Source organism: Dinoponera quadriceps, unplaced genomic scaffold (assembly GCF_001313825.1).
Source record: "Dinoponera quadriceps isolate SergipeBrazil2010 unplaced genomic scaffold, ASM131382v1 scaffold1846, whole genome shotgun sequence".
NCBI lineage: Eukaryota > Metazoa > Arthropoda > Insecta > Hymenoptera > Formicidae > Dinoponera > Dinoponera quadriceps.
This window is the reverse complement of record NW_014556140.1, coordinates 1793636-1818939: the sequence shown is the minus strand read 5'-3', so window position 1 is coordinate 1818939 and position 25304 is coordinate 1793636. Positions and strand designations below refer to the sequence as shown.

The 25304-nt window shown below is 46.0% G+C and overlaps 1 protein-coding gene across 1 annotated transcript in view; it reads left to right on the top strand.

Moving 5' to 3' along the window:
* Positions 1–24649, top strand: part of LOC106746953 — a 180425-nt gene extending 155776 nt beyond the window's left edge. The window contains exons 9-11 of the mRNA XM_014624137.1: positions 16079–17086; positions 18782–19027; positions 20749–24649. Coding sequence (XP_014479623.1) covers positions 16079–17086; positions 18782–19027; positions 20749–20840 — 1346 coding nt within the window. The 3' untranslated portion in view covers positions 20841–24649. The remainder of the gene's footprint in view (positions 1–16078; positions 17087–18781; positions 19028–20748) is intronic.
* Positions 24650–25304: the final 655 nt, after the last annotated feature.

The window sequence follows — 25304 nt, the reverse complement described above, 5'->3', positions numbered from 1 at the left end:
GGGGGGGGGGGGGCGGAGAGGGAGGGGATGGCAGGAAGAGGGCGAAGCGAAGGGTGACGGTCGTCTCTCACTTTCGTGAGATATTAAATTGCGAATTGAGGGAACGAAGACCGCGCGAGCGCGCGCCGGCGAATACCGCCGCCGCGATATGCATTATACAATGGACGCTCGTTTTTCACGCTTAATCTCATTAAAGTCCACCCGGGCTTCGCCGTTGCCCCCGGGGTATTCCCCGTTATAGAAGTAGAAAATCAAATCTGCGAAAATATACGCACGCGCGCGGAGGTGGCGAACGAACGAGCCACGCCGCCCGCTGTATAAATACGGACGCGGACTAACGCGATTATTGTGTCGTGCCGATAATCCTTAATGCACTCGTTAATGCAGAAGTCGGTGTATTTCGCGCGTGTGGTTCGGAGGCGTCAGGCTATAAAAAGGTATCTGGCACGAAGCGGGTAATGGGAAACGCGATTATGGAAAAGCGCGCCGATATCGACGGCCGTCAAAGTCGGTACGAACGTGCGGAAAACGCTTCGACTCCTCGTCCTCGTGGTGGCCCTCGTCGTCGTCGTCGTCGGGTCGAGAAGCACGATATCCAAGGACGTCGACGACGGGTTGAAAAGCACCGAGGAAAAGGAAAGGACCGGTCGTAGAACGGACCGTGAAAATTTTCCTCGCTCATCCCCGTCGAGACTTTCGCGACTAGGAGCGTAAGGGCGCGCAAGGTCGTCGCGCTTAACAGCCGGAAACCGGGATTAAAGTCGCGAAGAAATAATTTCTGCGTCGAAGGAGCCCGGCGTTTTCACGGTGGTTCGATCAGGGGGATCTCGATGCCTCTGCGAGAGCGGCGGCCTTTCACGAACGCGGAATAAACGCCGGTGAGGTTGGGACTCGCGTCTTTGAACTTGACACGGGTCACCTGACTCCGTTGCGACCCCCTCGCCAACGTCCTTCCCCCGCTCCCTCCACGACCCCCTGAGCCGCCGCTCCTTGGTGAACTTTACTCGGTTCCGAGCTAACGGTGCGAGTCGTGGAATCTCCCCTCTGTGCGAGATCCCTTTTTCGGCGTATCATCGTTGCACCGCGTGTTCATTGATAGTTTTAACGTAGACAGGATGTCCCATCGTTCGAAAAAGGATAGTGGTAACCGAAGATTGAATGACGAAACGAGCTCACATATTCCGAGGATTCTTACGAGAAATGACTTGAGAAAATTTCCTGAAATTCGCGTGTGATTCAGAAGTCGCGGACATACACACAGTGCGATGATCCCCCTCGAAATTCGGGAGGAATCGAACACGATCGATCAACAAGTTTATACGGAAGGCGGCTCGCTCGGTGTCAAACGCATTACGACACATTGCGTGGCGCGTATAAGCCGCACGGAAAATTGTTGGAGTCTAATTGGGATTCGGCCCGATTGCCCAAAATAATTATGGATTCCAAAATTACAAAATAATCGAGAAATCCACGTTGGTTCTAGTTAGAAATATGATGCTTCAAACATACGATTATAAGTGGGAAACATAAAACAGATCCTATTTTGTCATCCCCAGCGTTCTGCTAAAGATATTTTTCTTCTTTCCATTTTACGCTACGACTGAACTAAATGGGATAACGCTAGTAACAACAGCTGACAGAGAAAGACTCGGGAGCTTTCGTGCATGGCGGAACGCGCTGTCTTTGCAATAAACGAGCCAATTTCGTTGTACATTCTCAGTTATCGCTCTTGTTCTCTTATTAAAATGTCCCTAGTTTTTTTTAAACGATATTCTCATTATTTACACTTATTAGCGCGAATGAGCAAGTAAGTTACTCCGAGTTGCAACAATACGTTAACACCTGATGGCGAAGTAAAGATTCGAGAACAGATGTGGCCGGTTAGAATGAAAAATATAACCCCCGTTTATTAAATTCCTGATTTGACGTTCTCGCGATGACGGGTCGCGCGACGGCAAGCCGCAGGCCAATCAACGTCGCACAAAAGAGTCTTCGTCCCATGGTTGGGGTGAGAATGGGATTCTCCAATGACATAATAGCGCAATAACTTATTTTATAACAACTTTGGATACTCCAACCGGAATCCATGCTATATCTATAAGAAAACCGTGAGACATTTCTGTGCGGAAACTTCTGCCGGTTCGATTATTCCACATTAAGAGCACGCGTGGAACACTCCCGACTCGTGGATCTGTCACAGATTAATGGATTGCGCAGATCCCACGTGTTTATTTTCTTCTCCTCCCCCCTCCCTTCTTTCGTCCACTTTTAATGAAGCCCGTTCCGCTCGAAACTATAACCACAACTTGCCGCTCCCTCCGAATTCTCCTTCGATACACCCTCCCCCCTTCTGTCTCTCTCTCTCTCTCTCTCTCTCTCTCTCTCTCTCTTCGCCGAAAGTTTCAGTAAGTTCATGATCTAGCGCGACTGTTCCGCTCGAGAACGATTCTTCCTCGGTTCGCTGGCGGAGTTGCGCTCACAATTAGCAAGGAGCAGCCGGAATAATCGGAAGCTAATTCAGAAACTGCCACAGAGGGGTGGCGATAATTAACTGGGAGGGCGAAACGGAAAAAAGAAACGACGACGGCGGGATCGGTGATACCGGGGCTACCTCAGGTGATAAATCTGCCGCGTGTCTTCGTTCGCGAGGCCTCTCGAAACGGAGACGCTCCGTGTCTCTTCGTCTTTCCCCCCTCCTCCCCCACTTCCGTCCCGATTCGCGATTCTCTCTCCGCGGCTGTTCGTAATTCCGCGCGCTCGCGTATCGCCGTTATACGCCATCCCCGGTGTTTTATAATACAGCACCGATCCACACTGGACGGGGTCCTCTTTATTTCTCTATTATGTCTGTTCTGTTTTCCCCGCTCGCTTGTTTTTCCTCGCCGGCACTTCAGATTTTCCCCGGCTCGTTCGGCTTCATGAAACTTTTATTACGAGGCAACGTTGTTTCTTACAGCGGTACTTTGATCATTTTAAATTGTAGTACAAGTGCGCCAGATTAAACGAAGGAAGCCGCGCGCGAGTTTATCCTCCTACGGAAAAAGAGAAGAATGTGAGAGGGAGAGGGAGGGAGGGAAAGAGAAAGAGAGAGAGAGAGAGAGAGAGAGAGAGGAGGAAAAGGGATGACAAAAAAGCGGAGGGACACAGGAAAGAACAACTGAGCGTAACGTGCCGTGTGACGTAACAAAAGGGAAGAATCGATTTCGTCGAGTATCCCGCCGATTGCGCTATGCCTGTCTACTAATTGATGTCTACTTTGTGCTACATGCTACGAGTGGTTATATCACCGCGAATTAATTAAGTTATGTGTACACACACATGTGTGTGTGTGTGTGTGTGTGTGTATATATTTATTTATTTATTTATTTATTTATGTGTATATGTGTGTATGTGTACATATATACATGCTGCAATTGGAATAATAAATGAGGAATCGGCAACTGTTGCGGCGGAACCGTATGGCGGAATCCGGCTAAAGGGAATTAAATCATAATATTGCATCGGATCGTATTAATTAATGAAAGGACACTCCGCTCGCCGCAATTAATAAAAGCACATTATGAAAAACACATGAATCGGCCAAGTCGGCTTATTATTGCATCGCGTTCGAAATATGCATCGCATTATGGAAATAATTTTATCTTGCGAAACCCGGCACACCGCCGAACGCGCGCGCTCTCCGGCACGTTCAATGAAAGAGAACGCGCACCCGGGAAAATTTAATAAAAGCGGGATTAATGAAAAACGGCATGCGCTCTTGTAACAACTCGTACGTTCAAGCTCGCCTTCGTATAATATCGGCTTTCTTGAGTGCGACTTAGTGCCTAATTCGGTCGCGAAATTGCCGAGATCGAACGGTAAACGCGCCGGATAGCACGTCGGCGCGCGTGCGACGGCCCGTTCAGATAGCTAATCCGTAAATTTATCCTCTCAGAAATTTTGTTCAAATTATAACCGGTATATTAAACGAAACGCGATCTACATACATGTGAAATTAGAAAAAGTTTGACCATATTGAAACTGACATAATTAAACAGTTAGCACTTCTTACACGTATCATGTACGAAAACTTCTGATATCATGTTTCTAATTCTAGCAACTAAACTACTCTTATGTTTTTAATGAAAAACGAGAGGACGATAAAAGGGACTCTTGTAAAAATATCATAAAAAATTGCAAGATCACTGGCCACCTAGTTTTCCAGAAATTGATAGTACACAATTTCTGATAACGGTTGAAATATATGACAGATAACCTTGTAGAATTTAACACAAAATTGTTTACTGTGTATAGTGTCAAAGCTATATATCATCAATTATATTGACAAACATTTAACACAGATTTGTCGATTTTCTTCGTGTTGTGTTAACTATTAATCATTATCTATTTAACAATATTGTCACGGGCCGACGGGTTTTAAAATCTCGCGGCTAATATTACGTTGAAACGCTGAAGGCGCTTCGGAATCATTTCGCGCGCGATATCCTCGCTCTCGGAACATTTCTCGCGTCCGCGCGCTTACGTTTACTCTCGATTCGCTCTCACCCTCAATCGATATATTTCTGGATCTTCTTCGCCAGCCGAACAATCGACGTCTTCGACGACGCTCAAATTCGGACGACACACCGCCCCTCTCATCGCCCTTTCCCGTTTATTTCGCATTCCTAACGAGCTGTACGCGCGCCCATGGGTGTATCTCGATTAGTCCGATGAATTTTGCAATGTTTCCACGAGGACGAGCCGGCCACGGTTATATCTAACGGTTTAATATTCCCGATGTAAAATTATGTCGGCGGTATCACACTCGTACGGAATCAGGTCGAAATGTTGCCCGGCCAATAATAATCAAGCCGGTAACGATCGCTGTGCACTCAGCTTTAATTACACCGGTTGTCATCCGTGTTTACTCGCGGAGAATACGCGAGCGTTCCGCCTCGATAAAACGCCGCGTTGACGGCGATGCCGGCGAATATTTCCGCGCTGCTCGACGTTAATTTGGAGAAGGCGCGCGAGCGAACGATGGCGCGCGCACCCTAGTACGGAATTGATGAACCGTTTTTCATAGCCGCGCGAGGAGATTCTCTCGCCGTGTTTCGAGAGCCTCGGCCGGATCGGCGTTACGTGGGCCGGAAGTGCGGGCGATAATGAACGTGCCAACGATTGTTCGGTTTAAATGCTCGTTTAAGCGCACCGGCTAAATCGAGAGTGTATATCTCTACGGATGATTGATTAATTAATTAGATCGAGGCTGGCAGAGCAGCGCGGGGAGGGGGGAAAGGGCAACGACTGGTTGCGTTTCCGATTTTCGTGTTAACTGTCCATCCTACTTGATGGAAGAGAATCAGTTTGGTGCAGTTCTGCGATCTTACGAAACGTACGAGACGATCCGATACGAATTCTACGAACAGCGAAATTCAAGCCCGTTGATCTCCGCGCGAAGCAGCGAGCAAGCGTAACGGCATACGGTAATTAGCCGTGCGCTAAAAGAAGTATTTGCTAACAAGTAACGCAATTTGAGACAAGTAATTCGGATAAATAGTGCGGGCTAAACGTCCGACGGTGAAGTAAAATTTGATTAGTAAATATGTAGCGAGAAGTAAATATGTAGTCGCAAGCAAATCCCAAGATTTGCTTGAACTATATATTTAGGTTATTAACTAGTGAACTTTGGAGAAAAATTAGTAAAATCGGAAATAAATGAATAAAAGTCGTTCGCACTGCAAGCTAATTAAATGCTTAGCAATTAATATCGCGTTTCGTAACAATTGCCAAATGTTCCGCCGAAATCTCCGACCAAAGGTATTTAGTAAATATCCCCGGTCTTCTTTTCAGCGTATAAACGAAAGTTACATACATGTGAATGAATGACTGACTCGTTAGATCAATATCACCGAACTGGTCCATCGGCGACTCTCATGGCTCAACGCGTTTAATCTTGACGCCAGCCGAGTTAAATTTACCCACCGTGTTGAAGTTTCACGGTTATATGCTGCTTAAAATAATATAGGCAACCGCGGGCAGCCGAGTCTACGATAATGTATAGATACACGAATTAAGGATATATTTGTGAATGATTTACTAATTAATTGAATCAACCCGACGCGTGAATAACAGTTACTTCATTCAGCGGTTTAACGGTTTAATTAGACGCAGATGTAACCGTAGCGAAATGAAGTTCTATAATTAACGTGGCGGCTGAAATAATAAATGAGGAAGCAATACTCCGAGATATCCGAAACATCGAGATTAAATCTCATCGACTCTTTCACGGACATAAAACGGTCCTGATTTCTTTCATTCTGCCGTAAAATTAACCCGTACGCAACTCTCAATCTCGCTTCAACTTAACGGTCAATAATTGGTGAAATTTCGTACGTTTCCGCAAAAGAACGGTTAAAATTACCCGCGGAAGTTAACTTCGCGCCGTTATCCCGAAATACTTTGGCCTCGAGCGTGAATAACCGATGTATCAGCTGTTATTATTTCGGCGCGAAATGCAAAATAATTCGTTTAACGTACACTTCGGTAGCTCGTCGCGCGCAAGAAATCCCCCCTCCCCCCGACGGCGACCGGAAGATTTATTTTACAAATACAGCCGTAATTTATCGAATGACACGAACGGATCCCCCGAATCTTCCGATCCAGTTTTTCCCCTCTCCTTTTTCCAAACGAAGACGAACGCGCTCGCGCGGTTGTTTCGGGGAGGAAAGTCGCTTGCCCTTCCGCCCTCTCTCCTCCTTCACCGTATAGCCTCCCTCACCGCCATCTACCCTGCCAAAAGTTATTTCCGCTGGAAATTTATCGCTTTGGCGAGAATCGAGGCGTCATTTCCGGGCGAGCGAAACAAAGAGTGCGCCGTTGTGCCGATCTCGCTCGTTCGAAGAATAATTGACGGCGCCTCTCCACCCGCGTTTTATCGCCTGCCCTTTTTTTTTTTAACTCACCGCCCGGATGAAAGTATCACGAAACTCGCGCGAATGTAAATCGTCAGGTGGAAGTGCGCGTGACGTATCGGTTTATCTGTCTTGATCCGAGGAGAGCCCGCGAGAGCTAACGGGAGGACAAGCGCGGTCGTTCTCTTATTTACAAACTTCCGCGCAGCCGATACATCCGATTTAACTTTCGACGACGATAAGCGAAGCACGCGCGACTTCTACTTCCGAAGTATGCGCCTATAACAAGATGTAGCACTTTGTTTGTCCCTAACAGTTATCTGTTCCGCGATAAGAAACGAATCCTCAGGCGCAATACGGAGGAAAAGTACGGTGGCAGTTCGAGGGAGAAAAAAAGAAACATTCTGTAGAAGCCAAACCGACGCGAAAATCATTTTCCGCCGGTTTAAGCGTTCTCTAAAGCTTTTTAAGCTCTTCGACTTTTTTCACAAGCTCCAATACTTATAGGGCTGTTCGATATTTGGATGGAGAACAAAAGGCAAATCCCCTCGCGCCGCGATCCAATCTGCGAAACTGCTCATATTCTTGTTTTTATCATATTTATATTACCAACTCAATCGTCAATACTTACTTAGCTCGGAAAATTCAATTTTAAGATGGGTACGCCTTTAGATTGATCATATCACGAATATACTTGTACGCATTCTCCATACAAAGAGTGAGACAATCAATGGAAAGATACGATATTAATCAAATTACGAATTAATAAATTCTCGAATCGATATTCTGCTTTTACACAATGAAAAACATTTTGTACTTGTGTTGAAATCGGTTCTTGTTAAAACGTTTGTATTAAAATTTTAACATACCCGTGTTAATTTAACACATTGTTTAGGTTATCTCAATTTCTTTGCCTTGAGTCGATACTCACGTGTTAAAGTAGCACTTGTAAGTGTTAGAACAGCATATTTTCTACTTCAGTGTCGATTAACATATTATGGATATTAATTTTGTATTAATTTTGGACGTTTTATGTTTGAATTTAAAACAAACACATTTTCTTTCTCGTCCTCCATTCCCCTTTCTCCCTTTAACGTCGAAAGTCCCGATGGGACTCGAATCTTTTAAAAAAGCCGATTAAGATGCCGTAAAGATAAAGATAACAATTGTGCTGGTTGTCAATTTGGATTCCGTACAATAACAAGGCTAAAGGCGGACATGAAAATAAGACGTCAGATGTAAACCAGATCGAAGTCGCGACCCGAAGAAGAACATTATTAAACGTAAAAATCAGTACTTACGGAATTTACATTCTAAGAGGTCGGCATTTATAATTATTAACAATTTATCATCTTTGATAGAGAGCACGATTAATAACAGATTTATAAGTTATTTATATGTTTGAATCGATATTTCTATATCAATATTTCTTGTATGAAATAAATACAGAATCATGAATAAACGCAGATTTATGAAGCTATGATTATTTATTAAACGATGACAAACTATAAATGCCGACCTAAATTTCGACTCAGGTATCTCTGTATTTTCAATAATTTCGCCATACATCCATTAAGATCGAAACACCTCGTATAATAAATAATTTAGTACACCTGGAAATAAATATGATGTATCGCTGCCCGCGTTCTGACGTCCCGCGTCCTCCACCCTTCCTGATCCAACGTTCCGACAATTCCGTCGTGATACTCCGGATACTCCCTCATGACACTGACACTGACATTCGCGTAAATATGACTCGATCGGAGAAACGTGTGTTAATAAACCCGATGCCGATGAAAGCTCGATCAAATTTATCGATTCGAAGGATCGACGGGGATTATAATTAACGTACATTTACATATACTGCGCGTCGAAGTGTGTGTGCCTCGCTCGTCGGTTCGAAACGCAATGGTTACGGAAAACTACGCAAGTTGCTAAACAAGGGGCAAAAAAGGCCCGCGTCATCTCCCGTCAACAGACAAGTGTGTCGGCGCCCGCTCGGCGGTCGAAAGATTACAACCATCACCCCCGACAATTCCGCAAGTCTTGCCCTGAATCTGGTATTCTTTTCACTTCTGTTTGTCATTGTTTTTGCACAGTCGGCGCCGCGTATGCTGTATCCTCCTTAGACGGAAAATTATACAATTTTCAACCTTATATATAACGTATAAAATTGAAAATCACATAAATAACTCTAGTTATAACGCCATAGATTTATAATGACTCTAATTATGCGATTTTGACATTATACACCGAGAAAAAGGTTTCTTTGGATTTAGTATACTTGTTTGTTTGACTTGGGTTCTTTTTCTAATATAAACAACAGTTTAATATCAAATATTATTTTGTTTGAAGGAAAATATTGTTGTCTCACTAAAGTAAACTACGTTGTTTGATGGAAAAACTATAATTTGGAGGAAATGATGAAATCCAAAGAAATTTTTCTCTGTATGTACATGTGTGTGACTGAAAATCGTGTAATTTTCGATTTAGGAAATGGTACAGAATCTATATAACACTGACTATACTATACCAAAAATTCAATTTAATCGATGCATGGCACTATCGAGCATATAACTGCTCTTTTCCACTCCCTCTGAATCTCCAAATTCTATCGAAATTTCCAACGTCAACAAAAAAAAGAAATAGATTTTGAGAGAAGAAAATTTATTGTTTTATTCATCACTAATCCTACTGTTTATCCATATTAATTATTTGAAATTTGCTTATCATAAATTATTTGTAATACAGTGAATTGCATAATTACAATAAAATACTTTAGAATTGAAATTAAATAGAAATTAACTATTAACAGATAGGATGTCGAGATAATTGAATCTAAGCTAACATTAACGCTTTGTTGTTATAGTATGAGCTATTCCCGGCCGTTGCCTTGTGCCGAGAGGGGCGCTATTATTGCGAAGGATTAAATCATTCTAAGACAAGTTCTTTTTTAAGCTTCAGCATGGAGAAAACCGCAGCGTCATTTATAACGAGATACGTGCGAGAATAACCTGTATAATGTTTTATTTCGAGATTTTTTTCCCATTGCTCTTTCAAGTTCGCCGAAATGTATAGAATTAATGTAGGACCCCATTTCTCGGCTTGGATTAAAGACGACTGCGACTAGTGATCGCGGAGCACCCCGAATACGTCGTTATCATTGCCGCATGATAATTCAAAACGAACGGCATTCTCTCGCGAAGGGACGACGAGGGAGACTAGGCACGCGATAACGGGGGCGAAATTTCCGATCTGTTCCCCTCGTCCTCGAGATCGATCGTTAGGGGAGGGGGCCGTTTCGTTTCCTGAAAAGGGTCTACGCAGTGAAAAGGAAAGAGCAGGAGGGGGTGGGCAGAAAGGCAGGGAGCAAAATTGAGGGAGGCAGCACTCGACCGATTAATTAAAAACTTGGAACTGCCGTGTCAAGAAGCACGCTCGGTCAGGAAACGACGCGGACCCGCTCGATGTGACGGGATAATGTCGCGGTGACTCCCCGGTACCGATTTGCCTACGGGGCTTTTGGGTCAAAAGTGGCGCCCTAATAAGACGGGCGGGGAGGTAATAGGGGGAGGCTGATGTCACGATGGGCACGCGATTAACCCTCCACACGGCGTCGCGTTCTCGTCAAATGGCGAACGAGGAAAAGGGAGAGGGTAAAACTCGCTTCATTACCCAAATGTAAGCAATTCGAAAGGCTTTTTTTGTTCAACACACTTCATGAATACTTCTTATAAATAAAGATCATCCTGTGCATGTGTTTAATATTCTTGCGTAGCAGCACGAATTAATGCGATGATGGATCGGGGATTGTGTGTATGTGTGCGTCGGGCAGAAATAATGCGCGGCACACGAATCCGCCCCGATTTCAATTCCGCCGTCTTACCGGTGATATCGCGTAAATTTAGCAGAATGCTTATTAAGGAACAACGCGAGGTCGTGAACCCGATCCCCGCTATCTCGGGACAGTACTGGTAATTGTCGCGGTTAATTCCGTGATTTTCTTCATTCCCAAAGCGGATCGGATAGCTAGTTCACTCCAAGTTAGCGGAAGTTGGAAAGCTGCGCTACCGGGTAATTTAGTGCTTGTGCGGTTGTTATCGATTATTGGGAGCGATTCGTTACTGGTAAGTATTTGTACCGGTGGGATATATAAGTACAGGATGTCCTGAAACTATGGCGTGATACTCGGTCACCGTATTTTCTAATTCAATCGCGGTCAAAAATCCCGGCGGGAAAATCTCGAGTCGAAAATTGCGATAGTTTTCTACTTGCGAAAGAGACCAAAGTCGGTCAATGATATCGTCCTAGATTTCGGGAACAAAAAGTGAGCGCGTGTGTACGTGCGATTAATCGCTTAATTCACCGAAAGATCGTGTTTTCCACGCGGGCTGTTCAATCGCGGTGTAAAATATGCAGAAAGCAGAAAAGATCTTCGGGGAAACGTTGGTTGACAAAATAGAATCTGTTTCTGTTTCCCATTTCGAATCGACTTCTATGCAGGAATTTCAATAACTCGGTTCGAACAACAAGTGTTCGCGTAAAGCAAGCGTAAAGATAATGGTGTCACTTTCTGCGCTCGCAATCCAAATCATTCTAACTCTGATATGCCTCGGTTTACCATCTAAACGGTTTAGAATAGAAAAGCGTAGCGAGTTTGCGGAGCTTACTTTCAAGCTGACTCTGCTCGGCTCGAACCGGATCCTCCGGTACGGCCTCGGCCGGAACTGGAAAACATCCGCTGGAACACCGCGGTTGCGTGTGGCCGCAAGCTCCGCTAGCTTGCACCTGAAACAAGAAACGGTTCATTTGATTAGCTACAGCAGTCGAGTGGGTTATTCAATTTAGACGAATGAACAATAGGCGCCTTCCGACTTCCGAGTATTTCTCGCGAAAATTTGCCGAAAGTCACATATAATAGTCATTCACTTTACGAACTACATTACAACACCAAGTTATCACACGACGATCCCGTCTATCGTGACGCGAATATCGGGAATGCCCGTCACGATAACATGATTGACTTAATAAAAGTGAAAATAACGAGCGACGTCGTCGTACGTCTTCGCTCGAGCGTGTCGAGTATTGTTATGACTCCAGACGGCAGGTACGCGGCGCGCTCAAAGTCGGACGGCCGTTGTGTATCGACGCGTGTATGATATCCTACATACAGGATGTCCAAAAGTATCGTACGATATTTTAGTAGAGCATTAAAATATATAAGACTGTAGAAACGGAATCTATTTTCGGGGGCTATTTCCGAGACAGGCACGCGTGCGACGTTTGACAATCCGTATACAGCTATGTCCTTCGGGACATCCGGACCCCACGAAACTTCATCGTTGCCTGATAGACTAGCGAATCGAGATAAGGGATGATATCTTCCTCCCCTATGCAACCCTAATTTGCGATGTACGGTATACTACTCCGATAACATACCGTAACGTTTAAGCGGAGCGATCTGGTACGACATTTCATGACATTTCACGGGGAGAAAGACGACGATGACGACGACGCGACAAAACTCTGGAAAATCCACCTGGAAAATCTGTCGGAATTAAGCTCGCACGATCGAGGTAACCCCGCAGGGTGTAGCTAAGAAGCGTGCTTTATTGTCCAGAAGTTCACGGTGTTCTGACGGGCTAAAGTTTCGCTTCGCAGCGATACAATAACGATCAGCATAGTCCGTGACTCGCCCTTCCGATCGAGCACAAAGGAGTCGAGGTGGACCAAAGGGATTCTGACTCCCGGCGACCCCGTGAACTCGCTCTTAACGTACCGTCCCTTTCGGGCAGGTCCTTCGCGCCGACGATCGCCTAACGAATCGGAAAAATCAAGTCTCCTGCGTCATCGGGTCTCCTCGCTACCACATCGCCGTAAAATCGCGTGTAATTACCCATAAAAAATAACGCAGCGCCGTGCTACACGACGTTGTCGTCGAGATCGAAAAGTTCGTCATTGTGGTCTGGAGAATTTTTAATGTCGAGGAAAAAACACGAAAACCGAAAAATCATTTTGTTTTTGCGCTCTAAAGGTCTGTTGAAGGTATAAAATTAAATATTATATGCATGAATGCAAACCAGTAACGCTTCTCTACTAAAATATATGGTAATCTTATGAAAACGATTATATATTTCCTAATAAATAACTATTTTTTAAGATGTTTGAGAATTGCTTTTAGGAATCAGGCCCCAAAACCGACATACCCATAATATCTATAAGAAATTGTAAAAAAATAAAATAAAAACACTGAAATTATATTTTTCTGTATATTTATTATTATATTTATTATTAATATATATTATATGTCCTTACACAGAAAAAAAGGCTGGATTGAAGTAAATTATTACCCCAATACTTCTTAGCAAATTTTTACTTGGATCAAATAAGACTTTACTAAAGAGTATTGGAGTAATTATATATTTACCTAAATCTAGGATTTCTTCTGTCCACATATTATCTTTAATCTCATGTATTTTTGAAAAATGTAAAAATTTTAATCGAAATATATTGCTCTTTTATTTTTACTTTATGTGGAAGGAATCCCTGACTTCTTTTTTCCAATTACCTTAAACAAATAAACAAGAGAAACAGGAAAAAAATCCGTCACTGATAGCTTCAACTATATTCTGTAAAATAACATTTCACAACAAAGTTCAGGTATGTCGGTTAAAATACCAGTAAACACAGGTATGTTTACAAAACATCCTAAACCTAACTTTTCTGGCCGGTGATAGAATACAGAGATTGGCACAAGATCCAAAGTGATTTAAAAAGTTTAAAATTCACATTATAAAATAGCATTGTTAAATAATCATTGTCAAATTACTTGCCGTTGATTTGTTGCTTTAATTCTCACAAGAAGAAAGTTCAACGAAACTGCAGCAGAACGAAAAATCAAACAACGCTAACACAATCGAGCGCGCTTGCAAAAAGAAACTGCCACTTCAGCTCCAACTACACGGTAGACGAAATTCATGTTTTGTCCGGCAGAGTTCAGTACTTTACAATCGAGAAATTGGTATGTCGGTTTACCGTGCCTATGTCAATTTTGATGCCTTGCTTCTATTAGGATTTCATTACCGTGGATCTTTCTTGCAGTATAAATGTCACAGTAATTAAACGCACCGCGCAGAAAATAATTAATCCGACTTCTCCCGGTTTACGTGTCACCTTCTTATAGTTTCCAAGTGTTTTCATAATGAAGTTTCGAGCAAACGAAATGAAGTAGCATTGTTGCTAAAAAGCGGGTCTCACGGGGGGGACTTAATTAGAAAGTGAGATCCCCGTTACTTTTGCAACGGAATCTTACTTTCTAATTAAGAGTAAGTAAATGCAAATTTTTCCGGCTCCCTTCTCGTCCCGAACTTTTTCAACCCTTTCGACGTTAAATCGCGATTAAACCTTTCGCCGTATTGTCCCTACGGGGTAATCGGGGTATACCCGTGTATTTTCCTTGTTCCTTTTTCATTTTACTCTCGCGCGAGGGTCGCGCGGCGTTCTCTTCGATTAATCGGAAGCGCGTTCTCTCGCAACGAAACGTACGAGACAGCGGACAAAAGTTGGTCGTTAGCCTACGGGTTTCGAAACCGTAGTATCGAGATAAAACGATAATGCAATTCGCTGGGCGAGGAGAGGGTAGCACTCTTGGCTCGAGGGTGCGTCGTCAGATTTGTCTCGTTAGAGTTCGCATTGTGCCTGCCTACGGTCGATTTACGCTCTCTCGTTATAGCCGTTCGCCGTCTTCCGTTGCTTCCTTGGGCCTTCCTGAGGCTTCTAGCCGGCCTTTTTTTCCTTTCCTGCGATCTTCTAACGAGCTTCCATTAAGACCACAATGCGTTTCCCTTGTTTGCACGTGATTGGCAGTATTTACCGTACCTTGCATTATATATATGCGGGAAGAGAAAAAAAATGGAAAGAGAGGAAGAGCGCGATGGAACGAAGCGCGCTATCGGTAAATACGTGCGAGCTTGCAAAAATATCGGAATAACGATACGAGCAAATGAGATTTGTGACAGCAAGATTCAACGCGTTTCAAAAATTCGGCCCAAAATTCTCTTGTTCCGATTTGCAAAAAAAACGACGATCGAGGCGTGCAGGTCCTCCGCCAATTTAGAAATGTATAGAAATATTTTCAGGGGTATTACAAAATATAATGAAATATAATATGATTTTATGCGTGAGCCCGGTGAATAGACTCTCGCACATTGGTGGGGTTTCTTTTTTTTTTTTTTATGAAACTTTCCTTTTCCCGGGTTAAAATATACCGTACTTTCTCACTAACAAGAAAGTATCATTAGCAGGGATCGATAACCTTCGTCGAGCTTCTTGTCCCAACTTCTAAAGTTACGGCATTTAAAATTCCGTTTAAGACTTAACTTGAAAGTTTCTTCTTAGGCCGTAGAAATTACGAGCATATCGGTGCTTTACTTTCGCAGATAGTATCATTAATTTAGACCGACTCTTTTTATCCGCGATTCCATCTGTGTTGATTAGTATTTATGCGCCGGACGTTAATAATAACAGTAATAATAACGTCGCGCGCACCGTGCGCGTTTGTTATTTTATAACGATAAATATTTATCGCGTCGTCATTTTTCATCCCGTGCACCGTGTGCCACGCATCATAAATCAGGCCTGCTTTTTATCATAAATATAAAATATAATCGTAAATCGCAAATTACACAAAAGTGTTGTATTAATGTTTCGAGTGAAACGCGATACTGTCGCGTCATTAATGATACTGCAAATTTATTCTTGTCACATTATAAAATTAACCTCTCCCGCTGTAAATTGTTTTCGATCTTATTTATCTCCCCATTCACGCGACGTGAATATCCCGTCGCTTCCAATTACGTCGGCTGCAGATGACCTCGCAAATGCCGCAGTCCCGATTAAAAAGCGACGCAAGCCGAAAAGCGCGATTTCGCTTCCGCGATAAATAAAGATATCCGCGGATCGATACGTAACTTGACTGAAGGAGAAGAAAGACATAGATGCTCGCGAGACGCGTAACTACCCTCGTGGGGGTACGTCTCGGGGAGTATCGATAACGTCCCGCGTCTCTTAGTAATTCGCTTCCTGAAATTTTACACGCGCCGACTTGCGTCACTTTTTAAAGGGAGATACGGTGCCATGGATATATCTCGTGTAACGTTTCGCGTTCGCTTGCTTCTCTGTCGCAGCGAGTTCCCCGGAGCCACGTAACTGCCCGTATCTCGGCAAATTCACGGTGACGGAGGTGAATCGGAATCAACGGAACACGCGCGAGAGCCGCAGGGGCCACCAAGAGTCGCTGGCGGCGCGCCGGGACGGCGAGAAGGTGCGTCACGCTCAGGAGCGGAACGAGGACCGGCGGGCTCGGAAGCTCGACTACGAGGTGGAGAAACGACGGGCCAACAACGAGTACCTGGTCCACGAGAGAATGGGTCGGCGAGCGCGCTCGAATCACGGCGGTAACCACGGCCGCAAGGACTACAACGTTCCACCGACGGAGGAGGCGTCGTCGTGGCGGTCCTCGGAGCTGGAGGACCTGCTGAGAGAGCGGATTTTACGCCTGAAGGTCAGGAGGTCTGGCAGCGAGCTGGAGCAACGCGCGGAGAGCTCGCGGGCCAAGGCGAGGAGGTTGCGTCGCGACGTCGGACGCCTCGAGAAACGCGACACGAGGTACGCGAAGGGTCTCGGCGAAGCCGGGGAGATCAAAGGGGACGTGTCGGCGAGTAAGGAGAGGACGAGAGCGTCGGAGGAGGAGGAGGCGGCGCGGCGAGGAACGTCGACGCCGAAAGACGCCGAGGTGGATTACAGAGAGAACAGATCGAGGAGATATCCGAAAGTCGAGGACTTTCAACCGGACGACGTCGGCACGGTCGATCTGGACGACTCGTGGACCAGCAGCACGCTGCAGGTGCAGGACGATTATTTCGGGGATTATCTGCAGCCGGGAGAAAGCCTGCCGCGCAAGAGATCGCCGGAGAGTCCGGCCGACAAAGGTATGACCTATAAGGATCTCGTGAGGATGAAGAGGGAGCTCGAGGAGCATGAAAAGGACGACGACACCATGGAAAGGCGGGAGAAGAGGGACGAAGATGACTCGAGGTGCAGCTCCGAGGTGACGACCTTAACCGTGGGCTGCTCCACGGCAGACAGGATGGAGTTTCAAAGTGACTGCGTCGACGACGACGCGGCTATCACCGGTAATTATCTGCCTTTTCTTCCTCTTCGCTGCGATCGCAACGAGGGCCCGGCCCGTTGAACGCACGAGCGCCATACCGTGTGACGAGGGAGAATTATTTTTTCAAGGCATCTCGAGCGGAGAATCCGAGCGAGGGGTGTCTTTCTTAACGGAAGGGCTCGCCGTTGGGATTAGATAGATGGATAGGTGGATAAATACATAGGCGGATAGTTTGATGGATGATTTATATTGAGATTAATCTGTGAGAGAAGAGTGGAACTTTACTGTTCGCGCGCACGCCCGCACCTTTATGGTAACTGGTCCGTAAATTTTTTCTTTTTCTTTATTAGAAATTATTTCGAAGCAGCGTATTCGAGACACGACTTACACAGGCGTAAAGTTTATTTATGTTAGATTAGAAATAGATTAACTAGATCGAAGCTGAGATAATTGGAGTAATAGTTAGTACAAGCAGCAAAAAGTGTTATACGTCAAAGCGCGAAAATCGATTATTTCTTCATGAGTTTTAAACATTATGTAAGTTGGATTAATATTATTTTATGTTAAAATATTTTCTAATGACAAAGCTGTAAAGCAAATCATATTTATAAACCTTTAGATTTGTTGAGCTTCTTCGTTTCGCATTTACCATTTCGCTTTTAATAGTATTGTTCACAGATCAACTATCTTAAAGTTCAGCTTCTAAAATACCGTTTACCATATTTAATTTCTCGAAATTCGTTAATGTTAGATTGGTATCTTATTGTTACCGTTAAAAAGATGAAATCTGAATTGATTGAGGAGATGAACATTTTGAAGGATGCATAAACAACAACAGATGATAAATTCAGGACGCATCAGTACAAAAAAAGTAAGAACCGTCTTTTACATGAAATGTTACGAAACTGCCTTTCTCTCGTAGTTTTCCCCTCTAATATCGATTAGACGCTCACAGGAAACATAATTGATGACCGCTCAAAAAGATACACATGTATAAGCAGTTCAACATTTTTTTCTCGACCCGAGGAACTTTCGTCCCGCCTCTACGAAAAGAGATAAGAAACGATGAAAAACTCAATGAAAGAGTCTCTCTCTCTCTCTCTCTCGCGAGATTTGCGTAGCTAATATTAATCGAGTCAACGTTAGTCGAAAGTCCACCGAAGACACGACATTTATCGCGCTCGTGGAAATATCAGCCGGAGACAGTATGACGAATTCGAGTCTTTCAACGTTAATGCGACTATATTAGCGCGCGCGCGCCTTATCGCGCCCGAACTCGCCCGTGTCTGCGCCCGTTTATCAATCCCGGTAATGTCGTAACTTCATTACGAAAGTCGAAGTGATACTCGACCCTTCCGCCCCTCGCTTGCAATTCCGCATTAAGATCGAGATGCCTGAATGTCTGAAAGAACCGCGAGGCACGTCCGCCCCCACGATGGAAGAAACGCGGCCTCTCTCTCTCTCTCTCTCTCACTTTCTCCCCCTCTCTTTCTTTCTCTCTCTCTCTCTCTTCTCGTCTGCGTAGATATTCTCGACCCTCGACACCGTCGAAGTTTATTTCGCCGAATAATGGCACTCGAAGGGTAACGGCCTCGAGATCCGCCCGGTCGGCGCCCCCCCTCCTTCCCCCCATTATTATCCTGAAACTTTCTCCGAGCCCCAACGTCGCGTTTCGCGAAGACCTTTGGCAGCCTCGTGTTTTCTCTCTGCTTTCCAGCCTACTCCTGCCACGGTAGATGGTTCGACGCCGAGGGCACGCAGTTCGTGATCGCCACCCCGTTGGCGCGCAGAACGGCCTGGTCGAGCGAGAACAACAGGCCGCAACCCTACAGGAACAGCCGTAGACTGTGCTTCATGTACAAAGAGAGCGGCGGAGTTGTCAGTTTGACTGCCAGCCCCGTGGCTTGTCAGAGGGGCATCCCGCCGCCCCCGCCGCTGTTGGCCTTCAACGCTACCAGCACCGGTAAGTGGCAACCTTCATTAACCCTTCCTGGCCCGTAGTCGCGTCCATTTTATCCCGACTATGCTAATAAACCGAGAGCACTAAGAACGTAAGAGAGCGCGATGTACAAAACGCGCTGAAAAGGGCGTCGCCGATAATTCGATAATCTCACCCGGACGTGTTCCGGCGAAACGTTTAGCGTTTGTTTACTTGGTTAATTTCCGAGATCGTTCCTCTCTCGCGCGCGAACAATGTCCCGGCGTATTCCACTTGATCAAAGGAAAAGCGACGAGGGTTGAAATGTTGCGAGGCATTCACGAGCGGCCGTGTCCGAAAACCGGGAAGAAGCGACGAACGAAATTCCCCCCGTTCCGCGGCATAACGGTTCAGCATACTCCAATAACTTCCCCGGGCTGACATCAGGCCGCGCCATCCAATCGAAATCGCAGAGTCAGCGATTGTCATCCATTGCGCGTCGCTTGAAATCTCGTCGCAGGGAGTGCGTGACAGCCACGCATAATCTGGCGCGACACTCGCGCCGGCACTCCGTGACAAATAGACTGCGACAGCGCGTTGATAAACGCTGAATTATGCGTCGCTAGACCTAAGGCTATCTCGTAGGCGCGAAGTAACCGTTAAATATGGAGGATATATTATCCTCGCATTAATTATGTTATGTATTATGTATCATCCGTTTTACGTCCGGCGGTCTTGATTTTGCTCGGACGTGTGTATAATATGTATAATAACGGTGAGTTATCGTCGCTTCAAGCACCGCCAAGATAACACCGACCGCATGGGAATTTTCCCGGATTCTCCCGGATACAGCATAAATTCTGATTAGAACGCTTAAAGTTGTAGCAAAATAGGTTATATCATTACGATGTCAATTGGGGGCATCTACTTCTTTCATTCTGTTTCTTCCGTCTGTCTAAAAAATGGGACGAAGCTTCTTTTCTGCTGATTAACTGCGGCGTGCGATTTTCATCGCCAAAGCCGAGCCGAGTAGCGCACGAAGCTGTAAAACGGCTGCGATAACGTTATCGCAGCTTAAATCGCAGAATTTTCGTCTGGCACAGTTATTGCCACAACGTCATCGTGACGTTTTAGTCCAAAGTTGTAGCAGCAAAATTGGAACGACGTTTTTAGGCTTTGAAAACGATGTCGCAGCCATTTGGCCGCACAAAGAAAAACATTGGGTTTACGAAATAGGTTCATATTTCCTACTCAGAATCGTACACAGTTAAAAATATCTTATGCTTGTGTTAAAATCGATTCTTATTAAAATTTGTGCGTTAGATTTGTAATGTAACTGGATAATTTAACATATTGTTTATGCTATCTCAATATATATATTTGTGTTGAGTCGTTGTTCAACACATGTGAGTTAAAATAACACATTTTTTATTTCAGTCGATTAACATATTATGGATATTAATTTTGTGTTAATTTTTGACACAATATTTGCGTTACTATTCAATATATTTACCTTGTGTGTTATGTTAACACACAAATTTACGCGGGACATGTAAAATGTGTCAAATTTAACACCAAATTTGTACTGTGTACGTTTGAAACATTACACGTGTAAGACCTGCGTAGATTCCCCAGCTGTAATCGATAATTATTTCGGGAAATCAGACCGGATCCCAATTAGATTCCAAGAAATGTTCTATACAGACGCGAATCTATTCCTCGTTTCCGCGAGGTATTAAGAATTCGTCACTCTTGTCTTGTTCCAGGTCAATGCATGGAAGCGAACAGTGGGCGGATCGGCCGACCGACGTACCTGACGATCGTCCTGCTGACGGCGGTCGCCGCGATATTCAGGTGATTCTAATCGAAAGCGCGACCTACTCAAAATCAGCTAAGGATGTGACTCAATAGCGGTGTCGGACACTCAGTGGTCGTGACCGGGAGATACTGGTGATGGGGAGTTTAGCCGTGGCGCGACGCGAGCGATCGACCGACCGGTCGACCGGTGCGCCCGGGCTTAACGGGGGTAGCTGAAGAGGGTGAAGAGAGTGTGATTTTCGGCCGCGAATGAGGATGAGATGTAGGGGAAGAGAGGAGAAGCCGTCGACGGGTTCGGATGCACTCGTGATCGTGGCTTCTGTTAGTTTCTCCGAGCTGTCGGGAGAAACTCGCGTTCGTACGATCGTCGGTTTCGTGAGCGAGCGAGGAGGCAACCACCAAGCCAGCTATCCCGTCGTCGTCGCCGCGGAGAATCGGACGGAGAAGAATGTGAAGAGGAACAACGGAAATCAGTGATCGTTGAATTCTCGAGATCGACGGCTTCTTCGATCTCGAAGAGGCGAATCGGGACGGTTGCGAACGGACGATCGGCGACGGCAGTGTGCGCGAGCCGACGCGATGAGAGAATACCGAGCGTGAGTTTTCCCCGGCCGGTAGCTTTTTTTACCGGACGTAGGCGCGTTAGGCACTAGCTAATTGAAGTCGGCGCGAGACTAACGATGAGTTATTAAGCGATTTTTATGGGTTAGACCATATCACGATAATCGGTATCGCGACGATCGACGCGAGCCTCTCGATCAAGGACGGAGGACGCGATTCGCCGTAGGATCTCGTCCGTCGGAGTCCTCTCTCGTTCTAGCCAGTAGGAAGCGCGATCGTTACTTTTTAAGACGGACGAAGGAAGGTGGGAGAAGAAAGGAAGGAAGAGGAAAGAGAGAAATACTATTCGAAGAGACTATATCCCCTCGATAAGTGCAAAAAAGCGGGAGCATTCGCTCGGTAAATATTTTCATCGCCGGGCGAACGCTCATTTCTTTGCTCATTCTCGGGCACGTACCCTCTCAATAAATACCGAGTAATCGACGACACGTAATAATTATATCGATAATTACATGTAATTACGCGCGGCGCGAGCGCCGCGCCCGTTCTTCGACGGATCGAGCGAGAGGCGTCTCTCCTCGTCTCGTCCTGACGAAGCGACGCCGATAAAGGGAAGTGTGATCGCCGGTGAGCCGCTCGCAGGAGCAGGCGGCCGAGCGATGTATCGCGCACAAGTGAAACTAATTGAGCCGAGATGAGGTCTTAGGCGGTATATAATATAATAGGATAAATACGTTGTTTTACTTTCCTTTTGGGCTAGCCGAGGATCGAGGGAAGATCGAGGGATCTCGTTAGATGCGGCGAGGAGCACGCAGGAGGAATAATAGTAACCGAACGCACCGAAAGCGAGAGAAGCGTGTCTACGCGCCGGACAGCAGTAAAATCATTTCGATCGTTATTATCACCGTGGCCACAGGAGCGAGTTCGTAGGGTCATCCCAGTGAGAGTTACTTCGAGGTGCCGCAAACGACTCTTCTTTTCCTGCCCCGATCTCTCGCGGAGATTTTCGCCTGGCTCACACCTGGCTCCAGTTCTCCGGCTGTCACCGGTGCCGCCTCCTCGGGACTCACGGCTCACCGCGTTTTTCTTTATTCATGCGTCAAGAGTCCGCTGAGAAATCGCACGCCGCGTCCCTCCGCGCGCGGAAGACGGAGACGAGCGATCGTCTCGATGTGTCAGATTTTCGCCTCTTTCCGAACGTGGCCAGCCGGGTTCTAAGTTCCAATTGTTCAAGACGCAAGTCTCGAAGGATCGCGAGTGCAACGTCACCGTGACGGGAAAATCGGCGAAATGCGCGGGGTCTTCGTTTCGCAAGAGCGACCGGTCGGTTGAATCGCGACGGGGATGTGCACGGACGACGTTTCTCCGGCGACCCTCTTCGGCGCGAACGTTAACGTAAGCAATAAGCAATAAAGATGACACGACACTGTACACACACACACACACACACACATATATACACACACGTGTACGCGGCAGTGGCACGCTCGAGAGAACGGTGATAACGAGAAGGAGGATGTTGCGCTTATACGGAGGTATCGAGCGTGGAAACGTTAATCCGAAGGAACTCCATTAATCAGTTCCGATTCTCGCGATTAGTGACGAAGAGGAAGGCCGAACGCGACGTATAGGAGACGCTATGATATTATTGTAACTAATACAGAGTCTATATATTATATTATTGTACAACCATCTTTGTAATAATTAAGCCGTAATCGAGTGACGAGAGAAGTGTAGAGGGAGAAGGGGGGGGGGAGGGAGACAAACCAAAGAAAAAAGTTAGAGATGACAGTGAGAGAGGAAGGAGAGTAAGTGTGTGTGAGAGGATGCGTGTGCATGTAGTACGAAAACTGAAGAGAACTGCGAGAATGATAGAGCGAGCGAGCGTGTGAGAGAGAGAGAGAGAGAGAGGAGGGAAGAGAAAAAGAGAGGGGGCAAGAGAAAGAGCGAACCATAGAAGAGCCAATCGCTATTTTAGCACTTTTTCAATCGCGTTGTACGTAGTTTCTACGCCATTACGATTTCCGTCGGATTTCATTTGATCAGCCAACGACATCGGCACCGAGATCGATCCTTGAGGAAGAAGCGAAGCTCGACGGACGCGAGGAGGAAGTTTCACCGGCCGAGTAGTTCGTCATTCGTGTTCAACGCTTAATTGTTTCCACCTCGATTGTAATACAATGATATTCTTCCAGGAACCTCGTCGGACCTCAACGCGTTATTCGCGCGCTATCACCTCCCCTCCGACCGATCGTCAATTTTCAGGACCGTTATCCGTCGCGCATTATCCGTTTGCACGCTTTGGCGCTCGCTCAAGGATCTCACTCGGATGGCTCGTCGGGCTCGTCGGGCAAAACAACGTCTCCGTTTTCAGGGTTCTCAGAAGAGAAGGATCGATCGACTTTCCGTTGTCCTCCTTTGTAACGGGTGTGCACGCCCGTGGTACCGCGGAAGGCATCGGCCCCCGTCAGTAACGCACAGCAACCGTGATTAGCGCGCGCCGCGATTAGTGGGCGCGTACTAATTTTTTCACCACGAGACAGGTAGGACTACTTAGGCTACTTAGGACACTTAGCGGTTAGCATACTTAGGAAGCTATACTGTACCTACGCAGCGCAGCGTATATTAGCGTATTACCGATGAAGTAGATAAGATCGAGTCTAGTCGTTAAGACTTCTCTAGCTTCTTAGGGATAATAAGCTCATTGTGACAGCAATCAGACGACGGTGCCCCGCGGTCGAATCACACGACATACGGCACGAATCGCCCCGGCGGTCGTTCAATCTCGCGTCCGGCGACGCGTCCCACGATAACTGCCGAGATCTCGGCGGAGCGACGGAGCGTGCGACCGTCGGGGAAACGGGAGCGAATTTTCTGTGGATCCAACGGCGCAACGGCGGTTCACCTCGCTCTTCCGGGAATTTGACGGGAATCAGGCGAGATTTAATGTCCCACCAATTCACTCGCGAGCGCTCGGCGGGAGGGGCGAGCCGCGGACTGTCGCACCCCGTCGGGTCGCACGATTTGTGGCGCGGCGGGAAATCGCGTGCGAAAAATCGCGGCGTGCTCCGAGCATCGTTCAAAGTGACAAACGAGCGAGGCGTACTAATTGAAAAGTTTAGAATCTAATGGAATTGTTGTGCGCGGACGGAGTGCGTTGAATTAGATTTATGCACCGAGCGTGATGTCCGCGACTGCGTAGTCAATCGGGTGCAGAATGCATTTCGATTGCTTCGTTGCCGACGGCATGTCGTGCTCGACTGAAGAATAAACGTTTATTTCGCTTCAGAGAGCGTTGTCAGAACGCGAACACCCGCGACGACCAGAAATCACTCGTGTTCCGTGGCGTTGCGACACACAGGTGTCTTTAATCATCCCACCTACGTTGCGACGGAGAAAAGAAGAGAGACGCGGATATAGCAGAGACACATCTCGATCGCATGCGCAGGCAGGTTTCGTAACATGTGGGCATAATTTCAAGAAATAAATTCAGGCCACAAAAGTAACGCAAAAAAGCCCGCAAGTTCTTTTCATGTTGTTCTTGTGTCGTGAATTAATTTCTGAAATTATGCCCGCATGTTACGAAACACCCTGTAGATTTTCTCTCCATGCATTTCTGTTTGCTTTCCGTGACTTCCGTTACGCAAAGGCTGTGGAATGCACGCAATAATCAGATTAACCGGCGCCGACGCAAACAGAAAAGCAGGAGAGGGATTCGCGATATTAAAGAACGAAACTGGTCATTCGAACGCTGCCGCGCGTATTTGCGCGTTTCGCTTCGTTTCTTCTCGATTCTCATTGTTTACATTCGAAATTGAGTATCGTTTTAGACTCGTACGCGAGCTGCATTTTATTATTTTTAAGGGACCGACGATTTCACGGTTTTAACTCGACGCATCATCTTTCCGAGGAAGAAAATACCCCTTCGTGTGATACCGCGAAA